Below are 27,288 nucleotides of genomic sequence, written 5' to 3' on the forward strand. Positions count from 1 at the left end.
CTGGGGATGTCTGAGATGCAAGCTCACTCTCTGGGGGAGATGTACTATATCTGCGACAAGTAGATTGGGGACTACAAGTAGATCCCAAGGCCCAGACACCCAAGTGGGACAGAATAAACAAAGACCATGCTGATTGCTTTTTTTGCACCCCATCACAGCTCAAAACCCCACTGAGCTTTCAAAGGTTGTTTGGCCGGATTCTGGAGCCTAAGACCGGAAGTGGAAAGTGAATGAAACCAGGGAGGGAGAGCTAGAGGCTGCTTGTGAACATCCTCCTCTAATACCCGTATGGTGTGAAGGAGCCGCTGAGCTGTCCTCTCTGTCCCAGAGCGCTGGGACAGTCCTGTTTCAAAGTGATACTTCGGGAGATTAAGTCCTTCTGGGTCCAATCAACCTCCAAATCAGCCTTCCGAACCTTGTTGGCAGCATCACGAATGGCAGGGCAAAAGCTAAATGAGAAACTGAGATGGCAAGTTTGCAGCCAACTCGGAAACTTTTCAAGAAACATCCTTGTTGCTAATAACATGTCTGGGGGCTGGTTGGGATTCTAGGATTAGTGCTCAGGAGATAGAAACGGGTAACAACGGGGGAGGTGTGATCGTTCCCAAGTGCCACACCAGGTATTAAAATAAACAGGCTCTTGCCTCCTGGAGCTGGGGGTGGCAGGGAAGAGAAATCTGGGTCCAAGCAAAATCAGAAAAAGCATCAATGCATGAGGTGGGAGTAGGAAGGCTCAAACCCCGGAGTCCTCAACTGTTTTCAGGCTTCAGAAACAACGTACCTGAGATCTCAGTATTTCCTAGTTGCCATTCTGGCAGCTGAGAAAGTGCAATGGGAGGTCAAAGCCTGGGGCCAGCGTGGCCTGCTCTTAGTTCTATGTACTGGTAACTTGGGGGCTTAGCTGGGCCAGCCACTAGCCTGGTGGTTGAGTGCAGAGGGACAATGGAGGGCCCATTACAGAACTCTCAGGGGAACTCAAAGGGAAATCCGTAGTATCTTGGGGTAAGGACACACATAGGGCGTCTGTCACACCTTACCTGAAAAGTGGGGAATTTAATGCCAGATTCACAGGGTATGGTAGGCAGGTATCATGTACGTGAAAATTGCTTTCCCATTTTTCCTTTTTTTTCCCCTAGAATGGTTCTGGACAACTGCCATTATATTTGGCAACTTTTTTTTTTAATATATTTTTAAAAACTGAGGTATAGGCGAAATACAATGTGTTCAATTCAGGTGTACATCGCGGTGATTCCACAGTTACATACACTATGAAACCTTTGCCCCAGTACGTGTACTTTACAACCCGTCACCATGTGGAACTTGCACGTTACTGACTGTATTCCCTTTGCCGCTCACCCCTGTGACTTATTTTATAACGGGAAGTTTGCATCTTTTCATCCCCTTCTCCTATCTCACGGATACCCCACCGTCCCAGAGCTTCAGCATTTCTTCCCGTTACAGGAATACCAGCATTCATTTAAGAGTAAGTAGGCATACCGGAGTGTCTTTCTCTGGTAGCTGATTTTCGACCCCAGCTGCACGGTACAAATACTGGGAGTTCTTCTAAAATGCAGATAGCCCCCACACCCCACCCGAGCCTGGTTGAGCACAAATCATCGGGTTTTTGAAACTTTACATGTGGTATTCATGTGCACCCAAGAGTTGAGAGCCTCTGAGGGGCAACTGGCTGGCTCAGTCAGTGGACCGTGCCACTCTTGATCTCAGGGTTGTCAGTTCAAGCCCCACATTGGGTGGAAATTACTTAAAATCTTAACAAAAATGTTGAAAGCCTCTGCCCTGAGAGTTTGCCCAACCTGGTATCATTCTTAGTTGGTGAATCCCGACAGATTTCAGGAAGGCCCATCCCTCTTCATTTCTTTAACTTTGAACCTTAACAAAGACCAACCCTGGTCCCGCTACTTCCCAAGTGTCATTCCTGTCACAGCTTGAGCGAACCGCAACCCCGCAACATGATGACAAGCAAACAGTTGCTGGCTTCCAAAGACCGTTCTTTCACGGAGTCTGGACACCCAAGTAATGAAAGCGGCTACTGTTGAGCACCGTGCAAAGCAGCTAATGCACAGTCACTCTAGTGGTGACAGGTTCAGGTCCTAGTCTGAGGGCATTTGGGGTTGGATCCCTCAGCCTCCTTCCCCCGCTCCAGGTTGTGAGACTTCAGAGGCTGTGGCTCATCAGAATCTAGGGTGGGGCCTCTAGCTTGACACCACCTGGGTCCTGCAATGCAGGTGACTAGACTTGAACTCTTAAGGAAGCCTGCTTTCAAGCATTGATTCTATTCACTGGGAAACACATGAGGCCCAAGTTCAGGTCCCAGCAGCTTTTATGCATTTCGAGACAAATCATGCTGGGTAACAGAAAACTGGTGAGTAGTTCTGCTGTGCTGCCTCTGCTTCCAGGGCCCTAGCAGGGGCCCTGCCAGGGAACGCAGCTGGCTCCCGCAAGCAGGTCCCGCCTGTGGTGGCGGTACAGGGCTTGGTTAACAGGAGCCTCTGCAAAAGGTACAGGATTCCTCCTCAGGTCAATCTTATTTCATCTGGCTGAATCCTGGGAGGGTTGGGGCAGTCGAAAGAAAAGTTGTAGTAGTATGGTTCTTAATGCCTCACCCCGCTCCTGGGCAGCAGTGTTGTGTCCCAGAGTGTCCGTTCTGGAAGCAAAGTATACACCACAAACTTCATTTTGTGTAAATGAGTTTATTGACGAAGACACAAGGTCAAGCTTCCCCCAACCCCCACCCTCCCCAAGAACAGATCCGAAGAATGATAAGCATTCTTGGGGCACCATTTACCCCTCCCACTCCCAATTTCTCTCCAGAGTCCCAAGCTGCACAACACAGACACACGAAACAGGCTCGGGCAAGGATAGACACTCAGGGAATCTCTGACCAGCAAGAGTTCTGGGTGTGTGCGTGCTTCCCTGCCCTTCGTATGACACCGGCCGACGTTAACAAAGACAAACCGAGGCAGAGGAGAGAGTGGAGGGCAGGCTCCACTGCACCTGCCCACTTCAGCCGAACTCAACATGGGCCAAAAGGGAAGCTGCAGGGGAGGCAATAGGTGCTGTCTCTTCAGGAGAGAGGTCCTCTTCCACGGAACAGAATCCCTTCCTAACCACACAGGGCAGCCTCCCCAAGGCGTGAAGAATTCCCGGACTGGCTCAGGAAGGTGAGCTGAGAACAGCAGCGGTTACACACTGCTGCTGGGGAGGTTGACAGAAGCCTCGTGTCGGGGGCAGAGGGACATACTCTGGTATAAAACTGTTCTGTCTGCTTAGATGACACATACACTTCCTTGTGGAACAGCAGTTTGCTCTGAGATGAGAACACGGTATTTGTAGTGTGAACCTTCTTCATTGCCTGTGTCCATCCGGCTCCACGAATGATTTGCCAACAAGGAAACTACCAGCCCGCTTTTCTACCTAACACATATATGCCCTGTGCTACTTCCTGTTCTCCACATGCCTCAGGGGTGCTGAGTGCAGGACGCGAGTTCCTCCCCTTTCCCCCGTACCCCTGTCCCAGTCATTCTTCTCGTGGAATCTCAAGGTTTAGGAAACTGCTTTGGGGGACCCACTCCCCCCAAGCTCTGCAGCTAGTATGAATCAGGGTCATTTAAGATATGATTGGACTCTGGGGTGGCTTCTGCTCTTGTTTTCTAGGATTCCTCTTCTTGGCACTCACTCTGAGGTCTGAGTTCAACGTGAGTCCTTTGGGCCCCAAAGTGCCTGTTACTTGTGTAGGGCAGCTGAGAAGAGCGGTCATGTTCATAGATCCTGAATACTGGGTACCAGGCAGTGTGACAAGTGCCCAGAGATGTAAGTGTGGACGCTGCTACAGTTGGTGCTTTGGGCCCAAAGCATCCTTTGGCAAAACACACCCAAAGTGTTAAGGAAAGGGATTTCACACCTCCCACCTTCTGAGAGAGGACAAGATTGCCTGACCCTCTGAGATGGTCCCAACTGCTGTGGAGCCTAAGTAATAGGTCAGATCAGAAAGCTAATGGGATGGAGTGAGTCTGTGGCCTCTCTGAGCACACCCCGTCTCACTTCATCTGCACCCGCCCTGCTGGCCTCAGGAACCGGGGCTCGGAGCACGTGGGGAAAGTGTACGCTCTCACTCTGGCATCTGGGGGTACCTTCCAGTGAAGAGAGATACTCTGCTGCCACCTGATGCCAAGGAACGGACTGCCAAAATCAGTGTGGAGTATGAGAAGAGCCATAAAGGAGGAGGCACGGAGAGGGCAAGAAAAAGGCATTGAAGAAAGGAAAATCAGTGAGACACTCCTGTAGTGAAAACAACACTGATGCGGATTTAGGAGACCAAGTCCCCACCCCGCCCAACAGCTAAAAGGCCTCAGGCAGCTAACATCTGTTTACCTTTTGTCTTTTACCTTTTGTCTTTTTCCATTTTAGGAAAAACAGGGCTGGTGTTATTAGTTAAAGTCTGTTTTAACACTAAAACCATGATTTTTGATCTGAATTGGACCTGAGAATTAAATTAAATCCAGGGAAGGGAGTGAGGGAAGCCCATTTTGGTTCCTGTTCCCCATCTCTACAAAAACTCCTTGGTCAGCGTGATCTGTGTGTTAGATGGAGGGAAAGGAATGTAGTAAGTTCTAATCTCTCTAAGCTGTAGGACCCAGAGGTCCTATATGCTGCCCCCAAAGCACCTGACAAGGAAGACCCCCCCTTCCCAACTGCAGAGCTATCAAATGAGGTAACATGGGGTAGGTGGAACTACAAGGAAAGGGAGTTTGGAAACAGAAAAAAAAGTGAAAACCCAAATGACGAGGGACAAGGTGGCCATGGATAAGGAACCCTTCCCAGGGTGGGCAAAGAACCACATCTCTTCCTCCAGGACTGTGTGGTTCCTGGCGGTCAGTTGTTTTAACACTTTCTACCAGGCATGACGCTATTCCCTCTCCTTCTCGTATGTACAAAAATATAAAACAATAAAGTGCAGTTTATGTTTCAGTGACACTTTTCCTTGCTTTAATATTTTTTGTCTTTTTCTGCTTTTGAAATGAGCTCTCAATTACAAAATATCAAACTACACTCAAAAATGCCAGCCACTGGCACACTACGGAGAAGCTCACAAGTAAGGACAGATCGCAGCGGCAGGTGGCAAGAGGTGGGACGTGATCGAAGCAGTGGTTACAAATGTTCACAGGAAGCTAAAACTATCCAACAGGTTGTGCCCTAATGTTAGCACAGGTTACACTAGTCACTACCTTGGTGGGCGGCCTCAGTGTGTTTGGGTTCAGATTCTACACGGCAATATGACTTCTTCCAGTTAAGAGTTCTTGGCTTTGCACCAATCACAGCGTGGCTGGAGGGCCCCGGACCAGTCTATTAGTTTTTCAAAATGCTGTCGTAGACCTGATAGATGTATTGGGAGACTTCAGGAGCTCTGCACTTCAGTGACAGCTGTTAGGAGGAAAAGGAAAAGATTAGTATGGAGGCTGGCATGAGCTCAAAAGGTATCCAAGACTCAATTCAAGAAAATCTCTTTCTGTTTCAAAGAGAGAGGAGCTTCTGTCACTGAGAAGCCAAACTAGGAGATTCTGGTAAGAAGTTCTGTGGGTCTGAAATATTCAATTTAATCAGTGTCAAGTAGTGCTGTGTTTCCACCTAAATTCTCTGTGGGTCCACGAGATTTGTAATACTAATACTAAATACCAATACTAATACTAAACACCTCAAAACCCCTGGCTGTAAGGGAAAAGCTGCTCCAGGGCTTTGCTAAGAGTCACAGGGGTTATTACCAGATAAGAAGGTAAGGGCTAAACCCTAACTCACTGGTGGTCACTTCGACTGCCTGCCCCAGTCTCCCACTCAGATAAGGATGGTTATGTCAGGCCCGGTTCAACAGGATGTACGATCAAGTGAAATAAAAGTGCGGTATGTCCAAGGTACTAGTCCTTTCTGTCTCACATCGAGGACACCAAACACACTGTTAGGGAAGGAAAACAAGAACATGAGAGACTTCGCGTACGCAGACAGCGATTCATGGCAACAGCTTCCTCACACACTTGCTGCCTCCTCCAACAGGCAAATCAGACACTCCTGAGGCCGCTCCTCTGCTCCCTCGCTTCCTCCCATCTCACAGTTACCAAACCAACATAAAGACACTGAAAATGATTTCACTGCTGAACACTGAGGTTTTCACTTGGAGGTTCAATGAGCACAAAACTTAAATCCAGATTCGAAATCTTTGTATCAGATTAGGAAAAATATTATTGACACTACATAATAGAAACCTGCAAACAGCATTTAGAACCACAGAATTTAATGTTTGCTTTCTGCATTACTGACAATATTGTCCTCCTCTGTTAGGGCCGACAGGAGGAAGTTGTCCTTCATGATGCAGCACTATGAGATTTTAGAGTCTTTTACCTCTTTATTCTCAGACACCAGATGATTTCATACAATACACAAAAGATGAGACTGTTTTTGGCAAAAATATCAAGATATTGGTCAGCCCTGAATTTCTTGAAAAACCTCACATCCTCAAAACTTAAAGTCGGATTTAAAAAATGCAAAGGACAGGGGCGCCTGGCTAGCTCAGCTGGTAGAGCAAGTGGTTCTTCATCTCAGAGTTGTGAGTTCCTGCCCCACCTTGGGCATAGAGATTACTTAAAAAAAAAGGGGGGGGGCAAAAAACAAAACAAAGCCAGCCAAACAAAGGAACATCAAAAGAGGCTCTATTTATTTACAGCTTTAATATTCAGCACTTCCAAAGTTGCTGCTTGACATTAATCAGGAAGACAATTCTAACAAATGTAAACACACACACACACACACACACACACTCCCAAACAAAAAAACCCCAACTACTTTAAGAATATAAATATGCATAGAAAACAGCTCCCTACTTCGTTCAAAGCTGCAGCCATGGCATGTCCCTGACTTTCAAGCTCCCTATAGAGGCAATTCTGTACCTCCTCCTCCACAGCCTCTCCACTGTCACTGTTGTGGAAAATTCTTGTGGGAGAGTAAGTGGGTTCAGAAGAGGAGGAGGAGAGGAAGCTAAAAAGAGTAAGAACAGCCTATGGGAGTTAACTCTTAGACTAAAGAGGGGTGGTTCCTCTCCCCCCAAATATTTTTTCCACATCTTTGTAACAATACTTGAACATCTACCAGTTGGGAGACAGAATTTTTTTTTTTGGGGGGGGCGGGGTTCATGACTGATAAGGAAATGCCTCCCTCTTCAAAAGCCCAATCTGCCAAGGCCAACAATGGGAGGAAAGGGGAGCAGTCGTGGACTGATCAGACCTGGACTTTGAGTTTCTGGTGCTCTTTGGAAAGGGGCGGGGGTGGTGGTGATGAGGAAGAATCAGTCTCTCCCTCTCTCTCTCCCCTATATCATACTACGCTCCTCCATTCCCCTCCCCCACCAACCGCCAAGCCATGCCAACCTTTAACAAAGGGTTGGGTTTAGACTTAAAACTCATCTGTTGCCTTCCAACTAGTACAGCTAAGACAAGCTAGAATGAATTACAAAAAAAAAAAAAAGAAAAAAGAAAGGAAAAGAAAAAGGATCTTGTTAAATCCTGAAGCAAGTACAAGGGAAACATACATTATAAGAACAAAGCAGCTACAGAATTTGACTTAAAAAGCTAGGACTCTGTGACTCATTTTGTATGGCTTCTAAGGGAAAAGAGACCTTATTAAAGTTTTAACTTTTGAACTGCTGGTTTACTTATGTGAGATATCTTTAATATCAACCACTCAGGAATTATCACCCCTCTGGGCCCATCAAGGAAAGAAAAGTCACTTTTCACGGCTAAGTAAGCCAAGGGCTTAACATATCTGCTTCTGGTTTATAGTCTGGAACACGCTGTTCCACCAGAGACAAGTTATCTTTCCAAATAAGTTGTAGTTACTTGGAATGATGGGGCCTCATCCTTATAGGATAAACATTTCAATACAGTAAGGACTGGGTAAAGGGTGGGGGGAGTGATTTATCAACCCCTTAGGAGGCTAAGGGACCACTGGTCCTCCTGCATTAGTACTGGTTCAACCAGATTGCTTTCCTCCTTAATACCTAGTGGAAACAGAGTAATATTGTAATGGGTGTTTAGGGTGATAGAGGAAAGGGGATGGACCCACGGGATTCTGAAGTCTGTAGCACCATTTAGGGAATGGATTAGGTCTGTATCAGATGTTGAGATGGAAAATTTGGATTGTTCTGTGGGCAGAAGAAATCTAGTCACCAGATGGATGGAAAACAGGAGAGAGGGCAGGTTGGTGTAGCTATAAAAAGGCACCAGGAGTCAAGGTGGCTCAGTGGGTTAAGCATCCAACTCCTAATTTGGGCTCACATCATGACCTCAGGGTCATGAGATCAAGCCCCACATTGGGCTCTGTGCTCAGTGGCAGTCTGCTTAAGATTCTCCATCTCCCTCTCCCCCTACTCTCTCTCAAATAAATAATCTTAAAAAAAAAAAAAAGGCATCATGAGGACAAAATCCCACTGCATTATTTCTTACAACTGCACTTAAATCTGTAATTATCTCAAAATAAAAACAAAAAAAAATACATAGGCAGCCCTTTCCTTTTGCAGCCATCACAGAAGCACCAGCGGCCAACATGAAGTTCAATCCCTTTATGACTTCTGACCAGAGCAGGAACCGTAAATGGCATTCTAGTGCACCCTCCCATATTTGCAGGAAGATGATGTATTCCCCACTTTCCAAAGAGCTGAGACAGTACAATGTGCGATTCACGGCCATCCGAAAGCATGATGAAGTACAGGCTGTGTGAGGACACTGTACAGAGGTCAGCAAATTGGCAAAGTCATCCAGGTTTACAAGAAGAAATACGTCATCCACACTGAACGAGTAGAGCAGGAGACGGTGGACAGCACACCGTCCACAGGGGCACTCACCCTGGCAAGGGGCTTAGCAATAGACTCTAACTGTACAAAGACTGCAAAAAGATCCTTGAGCAGAAAGCCAAATCTCATGAAGCAGGAAAGGAAAAGGGCAAATATAAAGATGAAACAATTGAGAAGCAGGAATAGGGTAATCTTATGTATGACTGTAATTAAAAACTGTTAAAATGGAAAAAAAATATATATAGGGGAAGAAATGTCTTTCAACAGGTGAATGGATAAGCTGTTGTACACCCATATGGGGGACTACTACTTGGTCATAAAAAAGAACTTTAGATACTTATTTAATGACCTGGGTAAATGTCAAGAGTATGGTGCTAAATGGGGAAAAAAAAAATCTCAAAAAAAAGATTCCATACTGTAAGAATTTAAATTTATATAGCATTCGTGTGAAAGCCTATAAAGGGAGAGGGGGAAGAAGGAATGTCTGTGGTAATGGACGGTTCTGGGTCCTGCCAGTGGTGGTGGTTATCTAAGTCTACACACGTATGATAAGACTGCACGGTGCTATACGCTCCCTGACTGCCACCATCAGCAACAACAAATAGTAATGCAGGACTTGGAAATATCTAATAGTGTTGTACCAACATCAATCCCCTGTTTGAAAATGTACTATGGGGGTGCTTGGCTGGCTCAGCTGGTACAGCATACAGCGCTCGATCTCTAGGTCGTGAGTTAGAGCCCCATGTTGGGCATGGAGCCTGCTTAAAAAAAAGAAGAAGAAAAAAAGAAAATGTACTATGAGTGTGTAAGATGTTATCAATGGGGAAAACTGAGTGAAAGATACATGGGAACTTGGAACCATTTAAAAATTTTTTTTGTGGGTCTCATATTATTTCAAAACAAAAAGTTAAAAATTTTAAACAGGGGTGGTTTGTCAAGCATCTGCCTTCAGGTCAGGTCATGATCCCGGGTTCTGGGATGATGTCCCACATCGGGCTCCCTGCTCGGCAAGAAGCCTGCTTCTCCCTCTCCCACTGCCCCTGCTAGTGTTCCCTCTCTCACTGTGTCTCTCCTCTGTCAAATAGATAAATAAATTCTTTAAAAGAAAAAAAAATTAATCAAATTATATTTAAGACAGTGACATTAAGAGGTCCTTCTCAAAATTCTCATTATCCTTACAATGAATACCATAGGAAAGGTCAAGAGATAGCCTGAATTCTAAGCACAACACACCTACCAACAAACTACATGATCTTGAACAAGTTGCTAATCGTTCCTTATTTTAATTTTAATTTTTAATTATTTATTTTTAAAAGATTGTATTTATTTATTTGACAGAGAGAGATCACAAGTAGGCAGAGAGGCAGGCACAGAAAGAGAGAGGGAAGCAGGCTCCCTGCTGAGCAGAGAGCCTGATGTGAGGCTCGATCCCAGGACCCTGAAATTATGAACTGAGCCAAAGGCAGAAGCTTAACCCACTGAGTCACCCAGGTGCCCCCCTCCCTTTTTTTTTTTTTTTTTTTTTAAGAGAGCAGGAGAGAAGGTGGTTAGAGGGAGAGGGAGAGACTCTTAAGTAGACTCCAAGCGCAGCAGCATGGAGCCAAACATGGGGCTTGATCTCAAAAGCCTGAGATCATAACATGAGCTGAAAGCAAGAGTCAGACGCCTGAACTAACTGAGCCACCCGGGCGCTCCAAGTCATTAATCATTCTCAACTTTGGTTTTCTCATCTGCAAACTAGGAGTAATCATGCTTCTTTAACTTAGCTGAGATGAAAGACTGTATACAATAAAATGGATGATAAAACAAAACACACACTCTCTCTCTCTCTCTGAGCACATTTCTAAGGAAGAAAATGGAAGTTATTTTACAAAACCTTGATTTTATAGTGAAGACCTGCCCTTCCAAGAACAGCACAGAAGGGCTTTTTCCTTTCTTAGGGAACTCAAAGTAAATGATGGGGATTTTCTTTCCAAAAAAGACAAGACTGTTGGAAGACAAGGTGGGTGGGAGGAGTGTCTACTTCATGGAGGAAGCCTGAAGTTCCCCACTCACAAAAATCTAGCCTGACAGGACCAAGCACGTGTGCGCACACGTGCACACACACACTTTCCCAGCTACTTCAAGGGAGGGAACTAGTGGGGAAAACACCAAGAATTCTCAGTTCTGGGTGGTACTATTCCCTTGATGAATGCTAATGAAAACAGACTTGGCTGTTAAAATTACGGAATGCGGTCACAGGCTTTTCTTAGCTAAGTGGCTAATATGCCCCCTTAGTCTCCTGTTTAGCCATTCAATATTGAACGGTATTCTCTTCTGTCCCTTCCTTCAAAACAGCCTACAGAAGCTTCAAAGATAACCAAAGAAGAAGATATTGTCCCGTCTCAAGGGCTTTTATTTTACAACAGGCAATGACAGGCAGCATCCTACTGGGATATCACACTTCACAACAGCAAACACATGTCCGGTGCCTGCAGTGTAGTCTTTGTTGTTCAAGGCAATCGCTCCTGCTCTAAAAATATTGCCAGATTTAAATTTTGGTCCAGTATGGTCCTAAAGGAGTTTTCCCAACTACAGTCCCCTTGTCGTCTTCCAACGGTGTGCCCCAGTTTTGCCTTACCTTTCTCAGCAGGGTCTTCAGGGCATACAATGCAGCTAAAAAAAAGGCTCATGTGTCTAGGACTCTGACAGCCTTAGATCATGAACTCTAAAGCAGGAAAGAAGGCCTTCTGGAAATGAGCTATGGAGACAGGCCTCTGAGCAGCTTGTTAGAGCACCATATGCACAGAAATGCTAGGTGAGTACTGCGAGTCACTCAGCAAACACCAGGGGAAGTCTGCAGCACTCCTTAGAGAAGATCACTGGGGACTTCTTTACTAATTGCTTGTTTTGGCTATCTGGGGTCTGAAGCACCTCTTCCAGGTCTTTCCACCAGGCTAGAAAAAATGAAAGGGCTCTGACCTCACTTCTCGCACCCATCTACCTCGAGAAAGGACTTACCGTATAATTTGGGTTTCCTGGCTGGATACGTAGCTCAGCCAAAATCCAAATACCATTAGTGAGCTTCAGGGATTGGTACAGCATGTCCTGCCCTTCCACATTCCTCTTGGCAATAGTATAAACATTGTTGTTTTGCAATTTGCTGGAAACAGTGTCTAGAAACAGAGATTAAAAATTCCACACCTTCAGTTAAAATATTAAACAAATGTGCTTTCCTGACATCCGTATGAGCCACGTGCACACAGTCTCCCAAGACGTGCCATCGTGTACGCGCACACGCACATTTCAGACAGCCCTGCTCCCGCAACAGCACAGGATGAGGAAGAGGCTCTTGAGGCGCCTAACAGATTCCAGGACAGAAAACAGAGGAAGGTGCAACTAGACATGAGTGTAAACGTCACCTGTGGAGATTATGGTGGGTCAGCAGAGTGGGTAATCTTAAACTAGGCATTAGACAGATAAAAATGCTCCGAAGTGGACACAGACAGCAATGGGTATATGTGTGGTGCCCACAGGGACTGGTGTGTAGGTGTTCGTTTCCAGAACCCCAATCCCAGAGCTACAGGGATACACAGACTGGTGCTCAAATCCACACTCACTCCCCAAGTCGCTGCTACTTCACCGTGAGCCACTCTGGCCTCAACTGCCAGAAAAGGGCACAGAGTGGCAGAAATCGTGCAAGTCAAATTTATTAACTTGGAAGCTTAAGAATTTTTTTTTTAAGCAGGTAAATCATTTCTTAAGCCTGTACGGAATATCATGTCTCCAAATGAATAAAGAAAAAGTCTCAACCAAAGATGACTATGACCAAGCTCTATATACCCTGATCTGGGGCTGCTAGTCACAGCAAAAGCCTTTGGAGTCACCAACCCAGGGTGACAACAGGTTGGTGTTTGGGGTCCTTCCTGTGACTACCACATCAAAGAGACATGAAAGTCTGGAATGAAAGGTCATTTCACTCTCCTTGCTCTCTCACTGCAAAGAGGAGAGATGCCAAAGCATCAGAGAAAGAAACGTAGAGAATAGAGACGGCAAACACTGCTTCTTTTTTGATAGCTTAGAATGTTCATTTCTGATGAGAATTCTAAATTTCTCATGCTGACTTCAGTAATTCTCCACATAAAAATCCATCCTATTCTGGTGCACTCTCTGGGAAAAGGATGCAGTGATGGCTGGCCTCGCTGCTTTCCAAGAGCAGCAGCTCTCTGAGCACAGGGATCCTGGAGTTTTTCATCACTGTGCTTCCCCCGGGTACCAGGGACACAATGGGCACTTGCCATCGACACCTGTGAAGAAGCCTCCGACTCCAGGGTTGGAGATGCCGAGACTGATGTACTGCCACAGGCACTGGAAGCCACCTGCAGTTCTTGCTTTCGTGTCTTTTCCCCACATTCAAACCAGCAACAGCTTGGAGAGGAGGCACGAGGACCCAGTCACTAAACACCTATGCCACATTTACTTGTGACTTGACTCTTGGCCTTTTTCCTCCAAGGTTTTCACCAACACCAAGCAGAGAAGCTATAGCTTAAGAACCAGCTATCTTTGAAGAGCTACAAAGTCCATCTCAGGATCATTATATGCAATACTGTTGGAGGAGGGGGCCTCCATGTGCTTTTTAATCACCTTCTCAGGGGTCAGGCAGTTCTGCCACCTTGGTTCCCATAATGAAGGGCTCTTGCTGCTTAGACTGAGTTGCTAGGCAACACCATCAGCTGGAGTTTGGTGAATGCGTTTTGATAGGACTGTCCTGTTTTAAGCCATGGGGGCTTGTTTTAAGTTGTAAAAGTCACTCTAACTTTCAGGGCTCTTGCCCATTTCCGAAGAAACAGGACACACACAGGAGCCTTTCTTTACCGAAGAGCCGCCTTTTTGCACAGGCGCAGACACATTCTAGACTGTGTATATAGTAAAGCCCAGGTTCCTACAGACTTCTCATCATTTTACCAGTTAGGGAAGAGAGGATAGGCTAAGAAATGAAAGCACACAAACACATTCACCCTTCCAAAATTAGAAAACAGGTTAAATAGTTTATAAATAGGGAGAATAAACAAGTTCAATGAAGGTAAACTTTAATACATTTAGGAAATATTCTGGTCAGAGACCTGGCTCTGCTCCTACTGAATGGCTATATACGATTTCTACCAGAAGACTAAATGAAGGAAGGGCTCTAGCACTAAGTATATGAGTCAATTTTTATAAATCTTAGACATTGGGTTAGAGCTTGAGGATGTAGAAATGAAAGAGTAGTTAGACTATGCTAAATGTTCTTGTTAAGAATAATGATGGGAACCAGATGCTAGGAGGCTTCCTAGCCATGCTGAATACACTTTTTTTTTTTTTTAAAGTTTATTTACTTATTTATTTTTAGTAATCTCTGCATCCAATGTGGGGACTGAACTCTCGACCCTGAGATGAAGAATCACATGCCCTTCTGACTGAGACAGCCAAGGGCCTCTTGACTGGGATACACTTCTTGACAAGACAGAGTTTTTCCTGGGAGTTCAGGGAAATCATATGTAATCTCACCACTGTTGTGAGAATCTGAGAATGAGAAGGAAATGTAAAGACATGGAGATGGGCCCCAAAGGAGAGAGTAAGAAAAGATGTCAAATAGGTTTATGTTTGCTTTCAGATGTGATTTCTTCCGGTTCATTTGTCTTCTTTCCCAAAGCTGGATCTTTGAGTTTGTGGCCTAAACTCTGAGGAGGTGTGGATATGATCTTCAACTTCCTACTTTAGCAAGGTCACACTTTTTCCAGAAGCAACAGGAGGGAGGATGGTACTCTTATTAATAAGAGAATGGTAAGGGGATATTTGCACTCGGGGCCAACCAAGTCCAAAACTACCATGACTGTTAGAAACAACACTATTTACTGCTCGAGCAACCAAACTATATTTATATTCTGGCCAGTGAAGCATTTCATTTATGAAATCTTCCACAAGATAGGATTAAAGCAAAACAGAGAAACAGAACTCACCCCTATCTAAGTTCTCACACTAGAAGAAAGATCTGTCCTTTACCATAGTGCCTAACTAGTGCTTATAGACACAATATGCCCCCAGAGATTTTCAGAATAAACAATTTAAAAAAAAAAAGAACAGGTTTGTATACTGCTTGCCAGAAAGATTGCTTTCTAGAGCTGCAACTAGTTCTTGTGCAGTTAAGATAGTGGTCCCAGATATATGCTAACCCCAAACATAGCCATCATGGTAGGCTGCAAAATAGATTCATGCAGAACTGAACACCAATAGAGATGACAAGGCTAGGAAGCAGGGCGGCCCATACGTTAGTGCCTTCAAGATTTAAAATTTTCTAGTATTTACACAACTAGTGGTCCCACAAGTACCCCATATCATACATACCTTTCTATTCAGATCTGATTAATTATTAAGGCTTGGAAAGAGGGTTTCTTGTTTCTTCTCTAGAAAGAAATCGAAGAGCAAAAGTAAAGGCAGAAGGCTAGGTTGGTAAAGTCCTTAAAGTCTGTGACTTTGTACAGCCCCCAAAGTGTTAGTTCCATCTGTCAAATGTCTACTCTGGCACAGAAAAGCTATTTAAAGTGTTGGTGCTACTGTGATTAGGGCAGATCAGCTGGGAAGGATGGTATTTTTAGCTCCCAGCTAGACCCAGGGTGTTGAATCAGAAGGCACTAAACCTGGAAACGTACTGTTAATAGAGCCCTCAGGACTGGAAGGAAATATAAAGGCCAGGCCACTCCAGACCTTGGGATGGATGCAGAAGAAAAGCTAGAAAGATCAGTTGCAGGAAGTGGTCCTGCAAGATTAGCCGTGACTTTGTGTGGAAAAGATGGCTTTGGGCTCCCAGAGAAAAGAAAAATGGCCCTTCTATTCCATGTGCGGTGTGGCCATAAAGTGGTATGTCACGGAGAAACCGATTTGCTGGTATTTGGAGCACCCAAGGCAGTGAGGCACTGGCAGGAAGCCAAGGCAGAACTGATCAAAACTGAGTTTGCTCTAAGAAACTGTGCCAGGCTACAGCAGAGGACGCAGCCCCACTGGGAGAAAGGCCAGACACCTCCTCTTTGGCAGGATCATAAATGTACACCGAGATGCCACAAGGGTTCAGAACTCCAATCTGGAAGGAGGGGGATCTTTCCTATTATTTTGGCAGGCCAGACTAAAACCATCAAACCTCAGTCATCCAGGCTTTTTTTTTTTCTTTTTGAAAAAGCATTTCCCTTTCAGACTGGACATCTGAAACCAAATCTTCTTTCCAATTACCCTGTGACTTTTTTTTGTTGTTGTTCTTTGTAGGCCAGTGTTTCTCAGATCATGCTCAAGGGAACACTGGGGTTGGGGCACCTGGCTGGCTCAGTCAGTGAAGTGTGTGACTCCTGATCTCGGGGTTGTGAGTCTGAGCCCCACATTGGGTGCAGATTACTTAAAAAGAAAACCTTAAAAAAAAAGGAACACTGGTGTTCTACAAGATATTAAAAATAAGCATTTTGGGGCACCTGGGTGGCTCAGTGGGTTAAAAGCCTCTGCCTTTGGCTCCGGTCATGATCCCAGGGTCCTGGGATCGAGCCCCGCATCGGGCTCTCTGCTCGGCGGGAAGTCCGTTTCCTTCCTCTCTCTCTCTCTGCCTACTTGTGATCTCTCTCTCTGTGTCAAATAAATAAATAAATAAATAAATGAAATATTTTTTAAAAATAAGCATTTTGGGGACGCCTGGGTGGCTCAGTTGGTTGGACGACTGCCTTCGGCTCAGGTCATGATCCCGGAGTCCTGGGATCGAGTCCCGCATCGGGCTCCCAGCTCTGCGGGGAGTCTGCTTCTCTCTCTGACCTTCTCCTCGCTCATGTTCTCTCTCACTGTCTCTCTCTCAAATAAATAAATAAAATCTTAAAAAAAAAAATAAGCATTTTGTGGTTTTAAATTCTATGGTCCATAAACTTAGTTCACAATGAGTTAAACAGATTTCCTCAAGGGCGGACTCCTCAGCTTTCATGTGTGCTCACCTACAATGGTAACATCCAGCAGAGGCCCATCACATGCTGCATTTCTCAGCTGCCACTGACACAGAACCCCCTTCTATTCTTTGGGAGAGAAGTGTTCCCAGGAGAGCAACACATGAAACGCTGCCATGGGACCAGCTACCACAGGAGTGACTATAATGAAGGGTCTCTTCCAAACCGGGTACGGCAGCTGCTTCTCTAACAGGATCCGCTCTGGTTCTCACCGGGAGCCACTTTGGATTCTGCACTTGACAGCTTCCTGCAGCACAGCTTTTGACCACGGAAGGCTACCCAAGCTCCTCCACTCATGACATGAGGTTTGTGGTAACTGACCATGAACCTCAGAGAGGGCAGATAACACTGTCTCCTACCTAGAATACGGCACCAAAAGCAGCTCAGTTTGAGTATGATTTTTTGGTGAAAATGCAGCAAAAATGTAGGTTTTGTTTAATAAACATACACACATAACCAGTCGGGGTGAGAAATCTAGACCAAGAAATGTTAGGAAGAAGGCAGATGTGTGGTGTTCCTGAAGAGAATCAACTTAGTAGTTACTCCAATGGAAATTATACAAGACTATCTCCTCAGACACCTCGCCAAGGGCTCAGGAGAAGCCCCGTAAGAGAAGATTTGTCTGAACACAGAGGATGAATACATTGCAGAGCCCCAAACGATGACAGTTAAAAAGAAAAGGTTGGAATGAGAGGACTGTGAGTTTCTCCCCCTTCTCTGAAGTCCCATATTGCCTCTTCCTCCCAGTGTTATGCTCTAAAGACACTGGGACAGCAGCACGCCAAAAACCCCACACGAGAAACACCAACACACAAGGAGGAAATCAATAAAAGAGAAGGTACTGACTTAGCACCAAGGCTCATTTTCATTCAAACTCAGAAGGTTGTGCACTAGTCTCAAAAAAGAGTGACTGGGACCAAGGCAGGACAATGTGGAGCTCAGGGCCCTTGGATTCCTGAGGAAACTTTGTGAAACAAGCCCTATCACTATCAAGCTCTAGGGACTGATAGCTACTATTTCTCCTCTTGGGTTACTGCTTTGATGTTCTATTATGGTAATAAAATGAACTACAGAAGGGTCTTGGGCTTTTTAATGATGACTAAAGAGGTTAGTATTATCCTATGAAAGTTGATACAAGGGAAGTTTAAAAAAAAAAAGCTAATTTAATCAACTATGATTAAATTATTTTTTAATAACAAACACAAGATTCTACTTAAGGATCTCAGAGAGTTCCCTTTCTTCCAATACCACAGGCTGATAGAGGAGAGAGTCCTCTTAATTCCCAGGAGGGTTTACACCCTCAACTGGCGCTTCAGCCACTGGAGGCTCCCCAGAGGGCGCAGTGCGCATGTACACGACTAACACCAGTCTGACTACTGAAGAACTCGATGGATGGACCCATCCTAGTTTGTTTCTGAATCTGTCAGCTTGGAAGTAATCTAGCACCTACATCAAAACACCTCAAGTTCTTAAAGAGAAGTTTACAGGTCAAATATCTACCATACATCCATCAGAAACAGGCAGATGTGGAAAGAAGAGGTAAGTAAAGACAAAAATTTCAAATATCTAATAAGATGCACATGAAATTCAGTCATTACTCACCAGCATTTAAATGGCATTCCTTAATCTGAAACTGAAGTTCATTTTCATTGGGAATATCCTTCCATGTGGCAAGGAAGACCTGGCGCTCTGTATGGGGAAACAGAGGGAAAGGACGGGTGTGCACAGTCTGTCGATATTCTGATTTCTGGCACATTACCCCATTTCTCTTTCGGAGTTCTGGCTCTTACAATACATCCAGGAGCAGCCTGGAACTGGAGCCAATTCTCAGCCATGCAGAGGTGCTACATTCCACATCAAGTATTCTCCTATCCGCAGCAGTAAGACACACCAGGAGAAACTCACATCTAGGGTTTAGTCTTGGCTCCACTGTTTTCCTATGTCATTACTTTGGGTAAGTCTTCTGATCTTTCTGATCCTTAATTTCATCATATATAATTACATCTGTCCTGCCTACCCAAAGAGCCACTGTAAGAGTCAGATCAATTCAGTACCAATACAATTAATATGTACCAGTATAAGCAGTTTTATTAGTTGGCGATTTCATAAGTAAGAGAAGAGAGAAACATCAATAACCACATGGGGTGTACTGATGTTTATTACAGATTACTTAATTCTTATTTTGAGACAGTAAGAACTTAGTACAGGGCTGGCTAAGTGCTCAATTTGCATGTATTATCTCGTCCAGCTTTTACAATAACAGTTTCTGCTTTGCAAACTTGGAAACAGAGACTCAGAAAAGCTAAGCACCTTGTCACAATCACACAGCGAATACACAGCCAAGGTGAGATTCAAATCCGCATCTCCTTGTCACCAAACCACTGACTCCGTGCTGGTGTGACTGGATTATTCAGGTAACTAGCAATATGATACAGAGACCAACAGCAAGGCAAGATCAACTGTGACTCATGAGAATCCATATGATCAGCAAGTATTCGACCTTTAGCCTTAACCCCACTCCTCCCCAAGCCCCCTTTTTAAAAATCTCAAAAGAACTTGTACTTCTGGGTTATGCTCTGCCTGACATTCAGAGGAAGGGCAACAGTATATTTGGCAGAAGGACAGGAGGACATACTTACCCATTTTGCCATCTTCTACAAAAAGCACATTGAGTGGGATGAGGCAGCTGAAGTAAAAGACATCAATATTGTTTTTCACAGCCACCTGCCAGGAAAGTAATGAGGGAAAATTAGGACATCACCGGAAGCCAGGTAGGAGGGAAAAGGCAGTATGTGTCTGGAAATCTATCACTCTATTTCTTTCCTCTCCCAGACAGTTCAGGACTCCCCAGACCAAGACCTACCAGCCCATATGCTGCAAAGCACATCCTTATTCATTCTACTGTCAGAGCACTGTGAGAACCTGCAACTCTACCTCTTTCTAGAAGGAACCCCTGGAGGGAGAAACTGAAGACACAAGTTCTGCATCAATAACCCCCTGAGGGGCACCTGGGTGGCTCAGTGGGTTAAAGCCTCTCCCTTCAGCTCAGGTCATGATCCCAGGGTTCTGGAATCAAGCCTCACATTGTGCTCTCTGCTTGGCGGGGAGCTTGCTTCCCCCGCGCCGCCCCTCTGCCTGCCTCTCTGCCTACTTGTGATCTCTGTCAAACAAACAAACAAAATCTTAAAAAAAAAAAAAAAAAAAAAAGAATAACCCACTGAGCTATTGTTTGTTTCTACAGTTATTAATAGAAGCTCCTGTTACCACTTACTATTAATGATATTACTTCTTTTTTTTTTTTTTAAAGATTTAATTTGTCAGAGAGAGAGAGGGAGAGAGAGCGAGCACAGGCAGACAGAGTGACAGGCAGAGACAGAGGGAGAAGCAGGCTCCCAGCTGAGCAAGGAGCCCGATGTGGGACTCGATCCCAGGAAGCTGGGATCATGACCTGAGCCGAAGGCAGCTGCTTAACCAACTGAGCCACCCAGGCGTCCCTACTTCTTTTTTTTAAAAAGATTTTATTTATTTATCTGACAGACAGAGATCACAAGTAGGAAGAGAGAGAGGGGGAAGCAGGCTCCCTGCTGAGCAGAGAGCCCAATTCGGGGCTCGATCCCAGGACCCTGGGATCATGACCTGAGCTGAAGGCAGAGGCTTTAACCCACTGAGCCAGCCTGACGCCCTCTTTTATAAAATCTTATTTTTCAAGTCCTACAGTTGGAAAAAGCTTGCTGGGTCAACCACTGTTAAATCTGATGACTAGAAGAAGGAAAGGTGCAAGTGAAGAAATGCAACCTCTCCTCACAAGATGCGGCTCTGACTTAGGTAGGCTGCGATTTTACGCCAGCCCTTTCAGCTCAGAACATGCTGTTTGCAGTTCTAAAAAGCTACACTAAGTACTTTTATTTAGGGGTGACACTGATTGGTGAATATACCCAGGGACAGGCAGGTTCACTGCAACAGATTACAAAAACCACAGACTGTACGAAGGGAGTGGAGGAGGAGGAGGAGGCGAATTGCTCTAAACCACCACTTCCCACTGGTTTCTGTCACTAATGACTCTCCCATCTATGGTCTTGGCACCACTGGAAAATGTTTCTCTGGGCAAGTTCTATAATCAGTAACCGTGACTATTTCTCTTTTATTTTGTTCTAAGCAAATAAAGTAAAAAACTGCTATCCCCCCGCCCCTTCAGGGCCAATGTCTACACTTCAACAGCATATCTAGCTTTTTACCAAAACTTTGGCAATCGGATCCAAATATCCTTTTTTGAAGTCCTTCCAGTTCTTTTGTGCTTATTATCAACTCATCTCCCCCAGCTTCAACAGTACCTTTATTTCCTCTTCATAATGTGCTTATGTCTACTTGACACTGTCTTTCTCTTTTCTCTCCCGTAAGAACCCATCAAATTGGGGCACCTGGGTGGCTCAGTGGTTTAAGCCTCTGTCTTCGGCTCGGGTCATGATCTCAGGGTCCTGGGATCGAGCCCCACATCAGGCTCTCTGCTTAGCGGGGAGCCTGCTTCCCCCTCTCTCTCTGCCTGCCTCTCTGCCTACTTGTGATCTCTCTCTATCAAATAAATAAATAAAAATCTTAAAAAAAAAAAAAAAGAACCCATCAAATTACTTTCTTTGTAACTTGTGCTTTTCAATTACCAGTCCACTAGGAGTTTCTGACCTATGTCCCATAATCTGATGTCCAGACGGCAGCATTCTTGAAAAGCTTGAGTCTGGTAAATATAAGCAGAGTAACTAACTGCAGGAAAGAGGTCCTCAAACACCCTTTTAGATGTACTAGAGCACCACTCAGAAAGATTTGTATCAGTTGTGGGCTGCTGGGAAAGAGGTGTTTTCTAATTCATCTGGTACTCAGCAATAAGAGAACTGTTACTTCAGATATGGGCACCAAGAAGATCTTGAGGTAGTGCCAGGCTCTGCAAAGGTTATTCAGAAGAGAAAACTGGATGGTATAGGTGACCCTGTCTGGGTTATAGAAAGGTCTTATGTGAAATGCAAGTGATTATCGTTACTATTATCTTTAAATAAAAAGCAGTCCTATTTCACAATGTGCCAGTCATTCAAACATTCATTAAGGTTTACTATGTCCCAAGCATTTGAGATACAATGAAGAATACAGAAAATACAACCTTTGTCCTCCGGGGGATTATATTACTGTTTTTTTTTTTTTTTTAAGGATTTTATTTGAGAGAGTGAGCAAGAGAAGGAAAAACAGACTCCCCGCAAAGCAGGGAGCCTGTCGTGAGGCTCAATCCCAGGACCCTGGGATCATGATGCCGAAAGCTAACTCTTAACCGACTAAGCCACCCAGGCGCCCCCCCACCATTAGTGGTTCTTTTTTTTTTTTTTTTTTTTTTTTTAAAGATTTTATTTATTTATCAGAGAGAGAGAAGGGGAGAGAGTAAGCACAGGCAGACAGAATGGCAGGCAGAGGCAGAGGGAGAAGCAGGCTCCCTGCCGAGCAAGGAGCCCGATGTTGGACTCGATCCCAGGACGCTGGGATCATGACCTGAGCCGAAGGCAGCCGCTTAACCAACTGAGCCACCCAGGCATCCCCCATTAGTGTTTCTTAATCAAAGACATATTAGAATCACCTGGAGAGATTTTTCAAAACTGATGCCAGGGCTTCATCCCACGTGAATAACGATCTAAATCTGGGACCTGGTGTGTGCATTATGGACAAAGTCCCTAGGAAGATCAACCAGATAAGCAATTAATTTAGAACAATGTGAGCTAAGAAGTCAGGACAGGCTTGTAAATATCTTCTTCTTGTTCTGGGGGAATCCTTCTTCTAAATGGAGGTCTTTAACAACAGAAAAGACATGAAAAGTTTTTCTAGGTCAGTAGTACTAAATCATTCTGTCTCGCAACCCTTTTGACAAATAGAAGTCATGGACCCTCTTCCTGAAAAACGTTTCAAACTATGTTTGGCACACAAGCAAGGGTTTCAGGACATCCTGAAGACTATCCCTGGACTTCTGCTCTAGAATAATTGTGAGAAGCTGGGATACCCAAATCAGAGGCAGCAGACTCGTGGGTTTGTGGCTTGGGAACCAGACGAGACCACCTGATTTCAAATTCTGACCCTGGCATGCTTACTAGCTGTGTGACTTTGGGCAAGCAAGCAGTACTCAGCTCAGGGTCCTGTCTGCACATGGAGACAATGGCACCGAACACATGGGCTGCTAGGAAAAGAGTGGGTTAACATCTGCAACGAAGCACCAAGAATGGTGCCTGGCTTACAGTAAGTAATAGAACAAGTGTCTGTGAAAGAAAAATTCCCTCTTTCACCATCTCTTTCACCCATTTATTCAGAATTTTTCATAATAGAAGATAACCATAGTAGGCATAAGTGATATCTTCCATGTGCTCAAACACAGTACTACTGCTATGCCTAAAAGGGACCAGACGAGAGGGGGGAAATAGGCTTATTAGCAAGCCCTTGCCCTAATTATTCTTCTTGCTACTGTGTCCTTCATAAAATATCTCTTTACAGGGTCAACAGCACAGGTCACTCTGCGGGAGGCAGCTCCCTTCTCTTACAATAGCTTTTCAACCTCTGCATTTTGCAGCTCTCAAAGTTCTACTCTTGGCTAGAACTCCATTTCATTCAAGAATATATGGTTCTCTTGGATCCACCTCTCCAGCCTAGTTCCTTAATGTCAACCATATCAAAATTATTGCTTGTTCCCCCAGACACTGAAACTCACAGCTCTGTGCCTCCTTAGTTGTTCTGTTTAATATATTCTCCTGAAGCTTCAGCTCTCTGAAAAACCCCTATTTAATGTTAAGATTCAGTTCAAGCTTAAGATTTCTTAGGAAAACTCTAATCCCGCCCCACAACACCCCTGCATACACCTCTAGCACAAGATAAAATAACTGTTTGTTTCCATCTGCCTCACTCACAATATAATGAACTCTGAGTACAGGGGCTCTCACTTTCACTGGCATCCTAATAGCTTAAGAAATATTTGTTGCATGAAATTAAGGGGAAGATGCTGAGCAAATGGAATGAAACACTGGTTTCCAACCCCTTTTCTACCTCTATTATCATTTGTATGCATAACATAATCCCGTTAGCATCTCTTGATGAGCTAACTGTACTCAACAAGGCTGGGATGACAGATAAATACTATTTTTATTTCAAATTGCTGAGCTAATATAACATCTATATGCTAAGAATAATATAGGTAGTAAATCACAATGCAAATACTTGATTCTCCAAGGATGTGCCAATCACTCCTTAAGAGTTCAGGCCAAAAAGAATCATGGGAAAAACACAGTTATGAAGCCAGTTTGATTCCAATCTGGACGGCAGCTCCTCTCAAAAAGAACCTTAAAGAGTGTAATACTGATTGCTCCAGAGTTTTCTTATTTTGAAATTCGCCATCCCAATAGGTACAGAATAGAAAGACATAATCCAGACAAGCTGGAGAACTATTTCCCGAGAGCTTTAAAATCAATGCCTAACTTGCCTATGGGAAATCAATGAAGACATATATATACCAACTGCCTTAGTATCTTCACCTGAATAACTAGTATCTCAAAATGAACATGTCACAAACCAATTTCTTAATCTCCCCTACCATCCCTAAAGAGAAACTCCTGCTGTCTTTCCAAACACAGTAAACAGAATACCACAAAGCCTTCTAATAGTGCCCTTGCTTCTGCACCTGCCTCCTCCACCCTCTGTAACACTTAGCTTCCCCAGTCTATTCTCAACACAGCAGCCAGAGGGATCCTAAAATGTGGGTCAGCTCATAAATACCTCTGTGCAAACCTCCAATGACTTCCCGTCTCACTCAGAATAAAAACCAAAGTTACAATTGCCTATAATCTGATGCCTATTACCTCTCTGATGTTATGTGCTGTGACTCTCTCCCTGCTAGCATCATGTCAGCCAAGGGGTCTGCTGTTTTCCCCTGCAGAGTATCAGGTACTCTGCGACCTCATGGTTTGTGCATTTGCTCTATCTTCTGTCTGCAATTCTCTCCCTCTCCAGAAATCTGCATGCCTCATTCCTGGCTTCCTTTAGGTCTTTGCTTAATCAACTATTATCATTCCATACAGGTCTTCCATGACCAGCATGTTTATAAAATCACACCACTCAATCTCTAACCCCAGGACTGTCTATCCCAGTCTCTGGTTTCTCTTACTTCCTCTGCCCTCATCTGACACACTATTTTACTTATTTGCTAGTTTATCACCTGTCCCTGTACCCCAGCCTCCAGCAGAATATAAATGCTATGAGAGAGGGGGTTTTTGTCTCTTGTTCACTACTATATTCTCAGTTTCTAGAACAGTGACTGGTACAGAGTACTCAATAAGAATGCTAATTGGAAAATATACTACTCAGAGTGTCTGAAAACCACTGAGGTTTAGACAACATATAAACTTGGTCTCAAGTTTCCAAAAAGACAGTACTTCAAGTTTTTTTCTAGTGTACTTCCCTTAACAGAAGAGGAAAGGGGGCGCCTGGGTGGCTCAGTGGGTTAAAGCCTCTGCCTTTGGCTCAGGTGATGATCTCAGGGTCCTGGGATCGAGCCCTGCATCGGGCTCTCTGCTCAGCAGGGAGCCTGCTTCCTCCTCTCTCTCTGCCTGCTTCTCTGACTACTTGTGATCTCTCTGTCTCTGTCAAGTAAATAAATAAAATCTTAAAAAAAAAAAAAAAACAGAAGAGGAAAGTATGGATGTCTATACTGGGGTGGAAGTAGCAGGAAGGGTCAGGGTTGGGGGTCTGGGGGTGTAATATGAAGTAGCTCACCATAAGAACAAAATTTCTTTGAAGTTCCATGCTATTCCATAGTGCATCTGTATGTTTTAATATGAAAATGTGTTTATCCCCTTACCACTGAGTAAAACTGATGCTCCAGGAAAAATGTGCCACATGTATTCCTCGCTTCAAGTACCTCCTAGCATTGTGTTTAAAATTGTGGATTGTGACCAAGTGATACTTCTTAAAATTAATACAGTGGGGGACTCCAAGTGTGCCCAGGCTGAGTGGCTAAGTTGTTAAGCATCTGCCTTTGGCTCAGGTCACGATCCCAGGGTCCTCTGATCGAGCCCTGCATTGGGCTCCCTGCTCAGCGGGAAGCCTGCTTCTCCCTCTCACTCCCTCTGCTTATGCTCCCTCTCTTGCTGTGTCTCTGCCAAATAAATAAATAAAAATATTAAAAAAAATTTAATATAGTGGGTTGAAACTGGCATAAAAAAATACAATAGAGGGGCACCCAGGTGGCATAGTCAGTTAAGCCTCAACTCTTGATTTCTGCTCATGTTGTGATCTCAGGGTCATGGATTGAGCCCTGTGTCAGGCTCTGTGCTCAGTGGGGAGTCTCTCTCTCTCTTTCTCTCTCAAAATAAATAAATAAATCTTCAAAAAAACAAAATAGAATGGAAAATATCACTGTGCATCTGATGAAGAGTTAAGTGATGTTTCCCAAAACTGTTTCCGTTTTATGTGTTGTGTGTATGTGTATGTGTGTACTGTGTAAAACACATTTCTTCCTGTAAGTTTCCATCAAGAAAGTATAAAAGCCATAATATACACCCTGTTAAGGGCAAGCAGTGAGGAAATGGATTCACTGGGCAAAGGAACAGAATGCAAACCTCAGCTTCTGCTCGGAGGATGCCTAAAGAAGATCACAGATGGTACCAAAGGGCAGATGACCTAATCCTCCAGTACTCTGCTCTGTCACATGCAACATGTGGCCACAACAATACGAACCTGCCTGTCAGGGACATCAATAGGAGGAGCAAACAGAAATGATTATGGGGCACTCGGAAAACACAAGAGCAGGCTATAAACGCTTAATAATAATAATGATTTTTAAAAGTTACTTTCCGTGGCTGCTGGGGAAAGTGCAGCCTGTCAGTGTTAGCTTGTAACCACCAATTAGTTTCCCACCATAGTATAGGAAGCCCGCTGCAGTAGCTACAGCCTCTTTATGGTGCACAGCTGGAGACGAACAGGCAAAATTAATATTCTAACCTTGTTCCAGTGTACTCAAAAGTACTATAAAAAGGTACGAGATGAACTCAGTCTGAACTCTGGTAAATGCGGCCTCTCGCCAGAGATAACCGCAGGAGGCACTGCCACAGGAAAAACCCAGGCAAGTGGCACACAGCTCACCTCTGAGAGTGTATCATCTACTCTTCCATGACGTCACTTGTGACCTTTCCAAGTCTCTGAAGAATTTTTTTTTTCTTTCATTCCTCCTCTCCATTTAGCTTTTGGAAAGATTATTTGCAGGCTGGTCCAAGCTAGGACCAGGCAGTGACGCCAACCATCACCAGTTCTCTGAGGAATGATGATTCAGATGTGTTTTAAGCACCACACCACCTAGTCCACAGATCCTGGGGATTGGCTCTGAGTGAAGGTTTTTAACGGCACACAACTGAGTGATGCTGTCGTCTGGAACTCCAGCAG

At 44.5% G+C, this 27,288-nt stretch overlaps 1 protein-coding gene and 1 pseudogene across 2 annotated transcripts in view; one reads left to right on the plus strand and one right to left on the minus strand.

Moving 5' to 3' along the window:
• Nucleotides 1–4,978: 4,978 nt before the first annotated feature.
• Nucleotides 4,979–27,288, minus strand: part of AP2B1 (adaptor related protein complex 2 subunit beta 1) — a 127,722-nt gene continuing 105,412 nt past the window's right edge. For both annotated transcript variants that reach the window (XM_059380553.1, XM_059380552.1), the window contains 4 exons: nucleotides 19,482–19,566; nucleotides 18,445–18,531; nucleotides 11,855–12,009; nucleotides 4,979–5,442 (listed from right to left, as the gene is read on the minus strand). In XM_059380553.1, the coding sequence (XP_059236536.1) occupies nucleotides 5,368–5,442; nucleotides 11,855–12,009; nucleotides 18,445–18,531; nucleotides 19,482–19,566 (402 nt within the window). In that variant the 3' untranslated portion in view covers nucleotides 4,979–5,367. The remainder of the gene's footprint in view (nucleotides 5,443–11,854; nucleotides 12,010–18,444; nucleotides 18,532–19,481; nucleotides 19,567–27,288) is intronic.
• Nucleotides 8,429–9,040, plus strand: LOC132003565 (large ribosomal subunit protein uL24-like; annotated as a pseudogene).

This window comes from Mustela nigripes, chromosome 16 (assembly GCF_022355385.1).
Source record: "Mustela nigripes isolate SB6536 chromosome 16, MUSNIG.SB6536, whole genome shotgun sequence".
Classification (NCBI taxonomy): Eukaryota; Metazoa; Chordata; class Mammalia; order Carnivora; family Mustelidae; genus Mustela; species Mustela nigripes.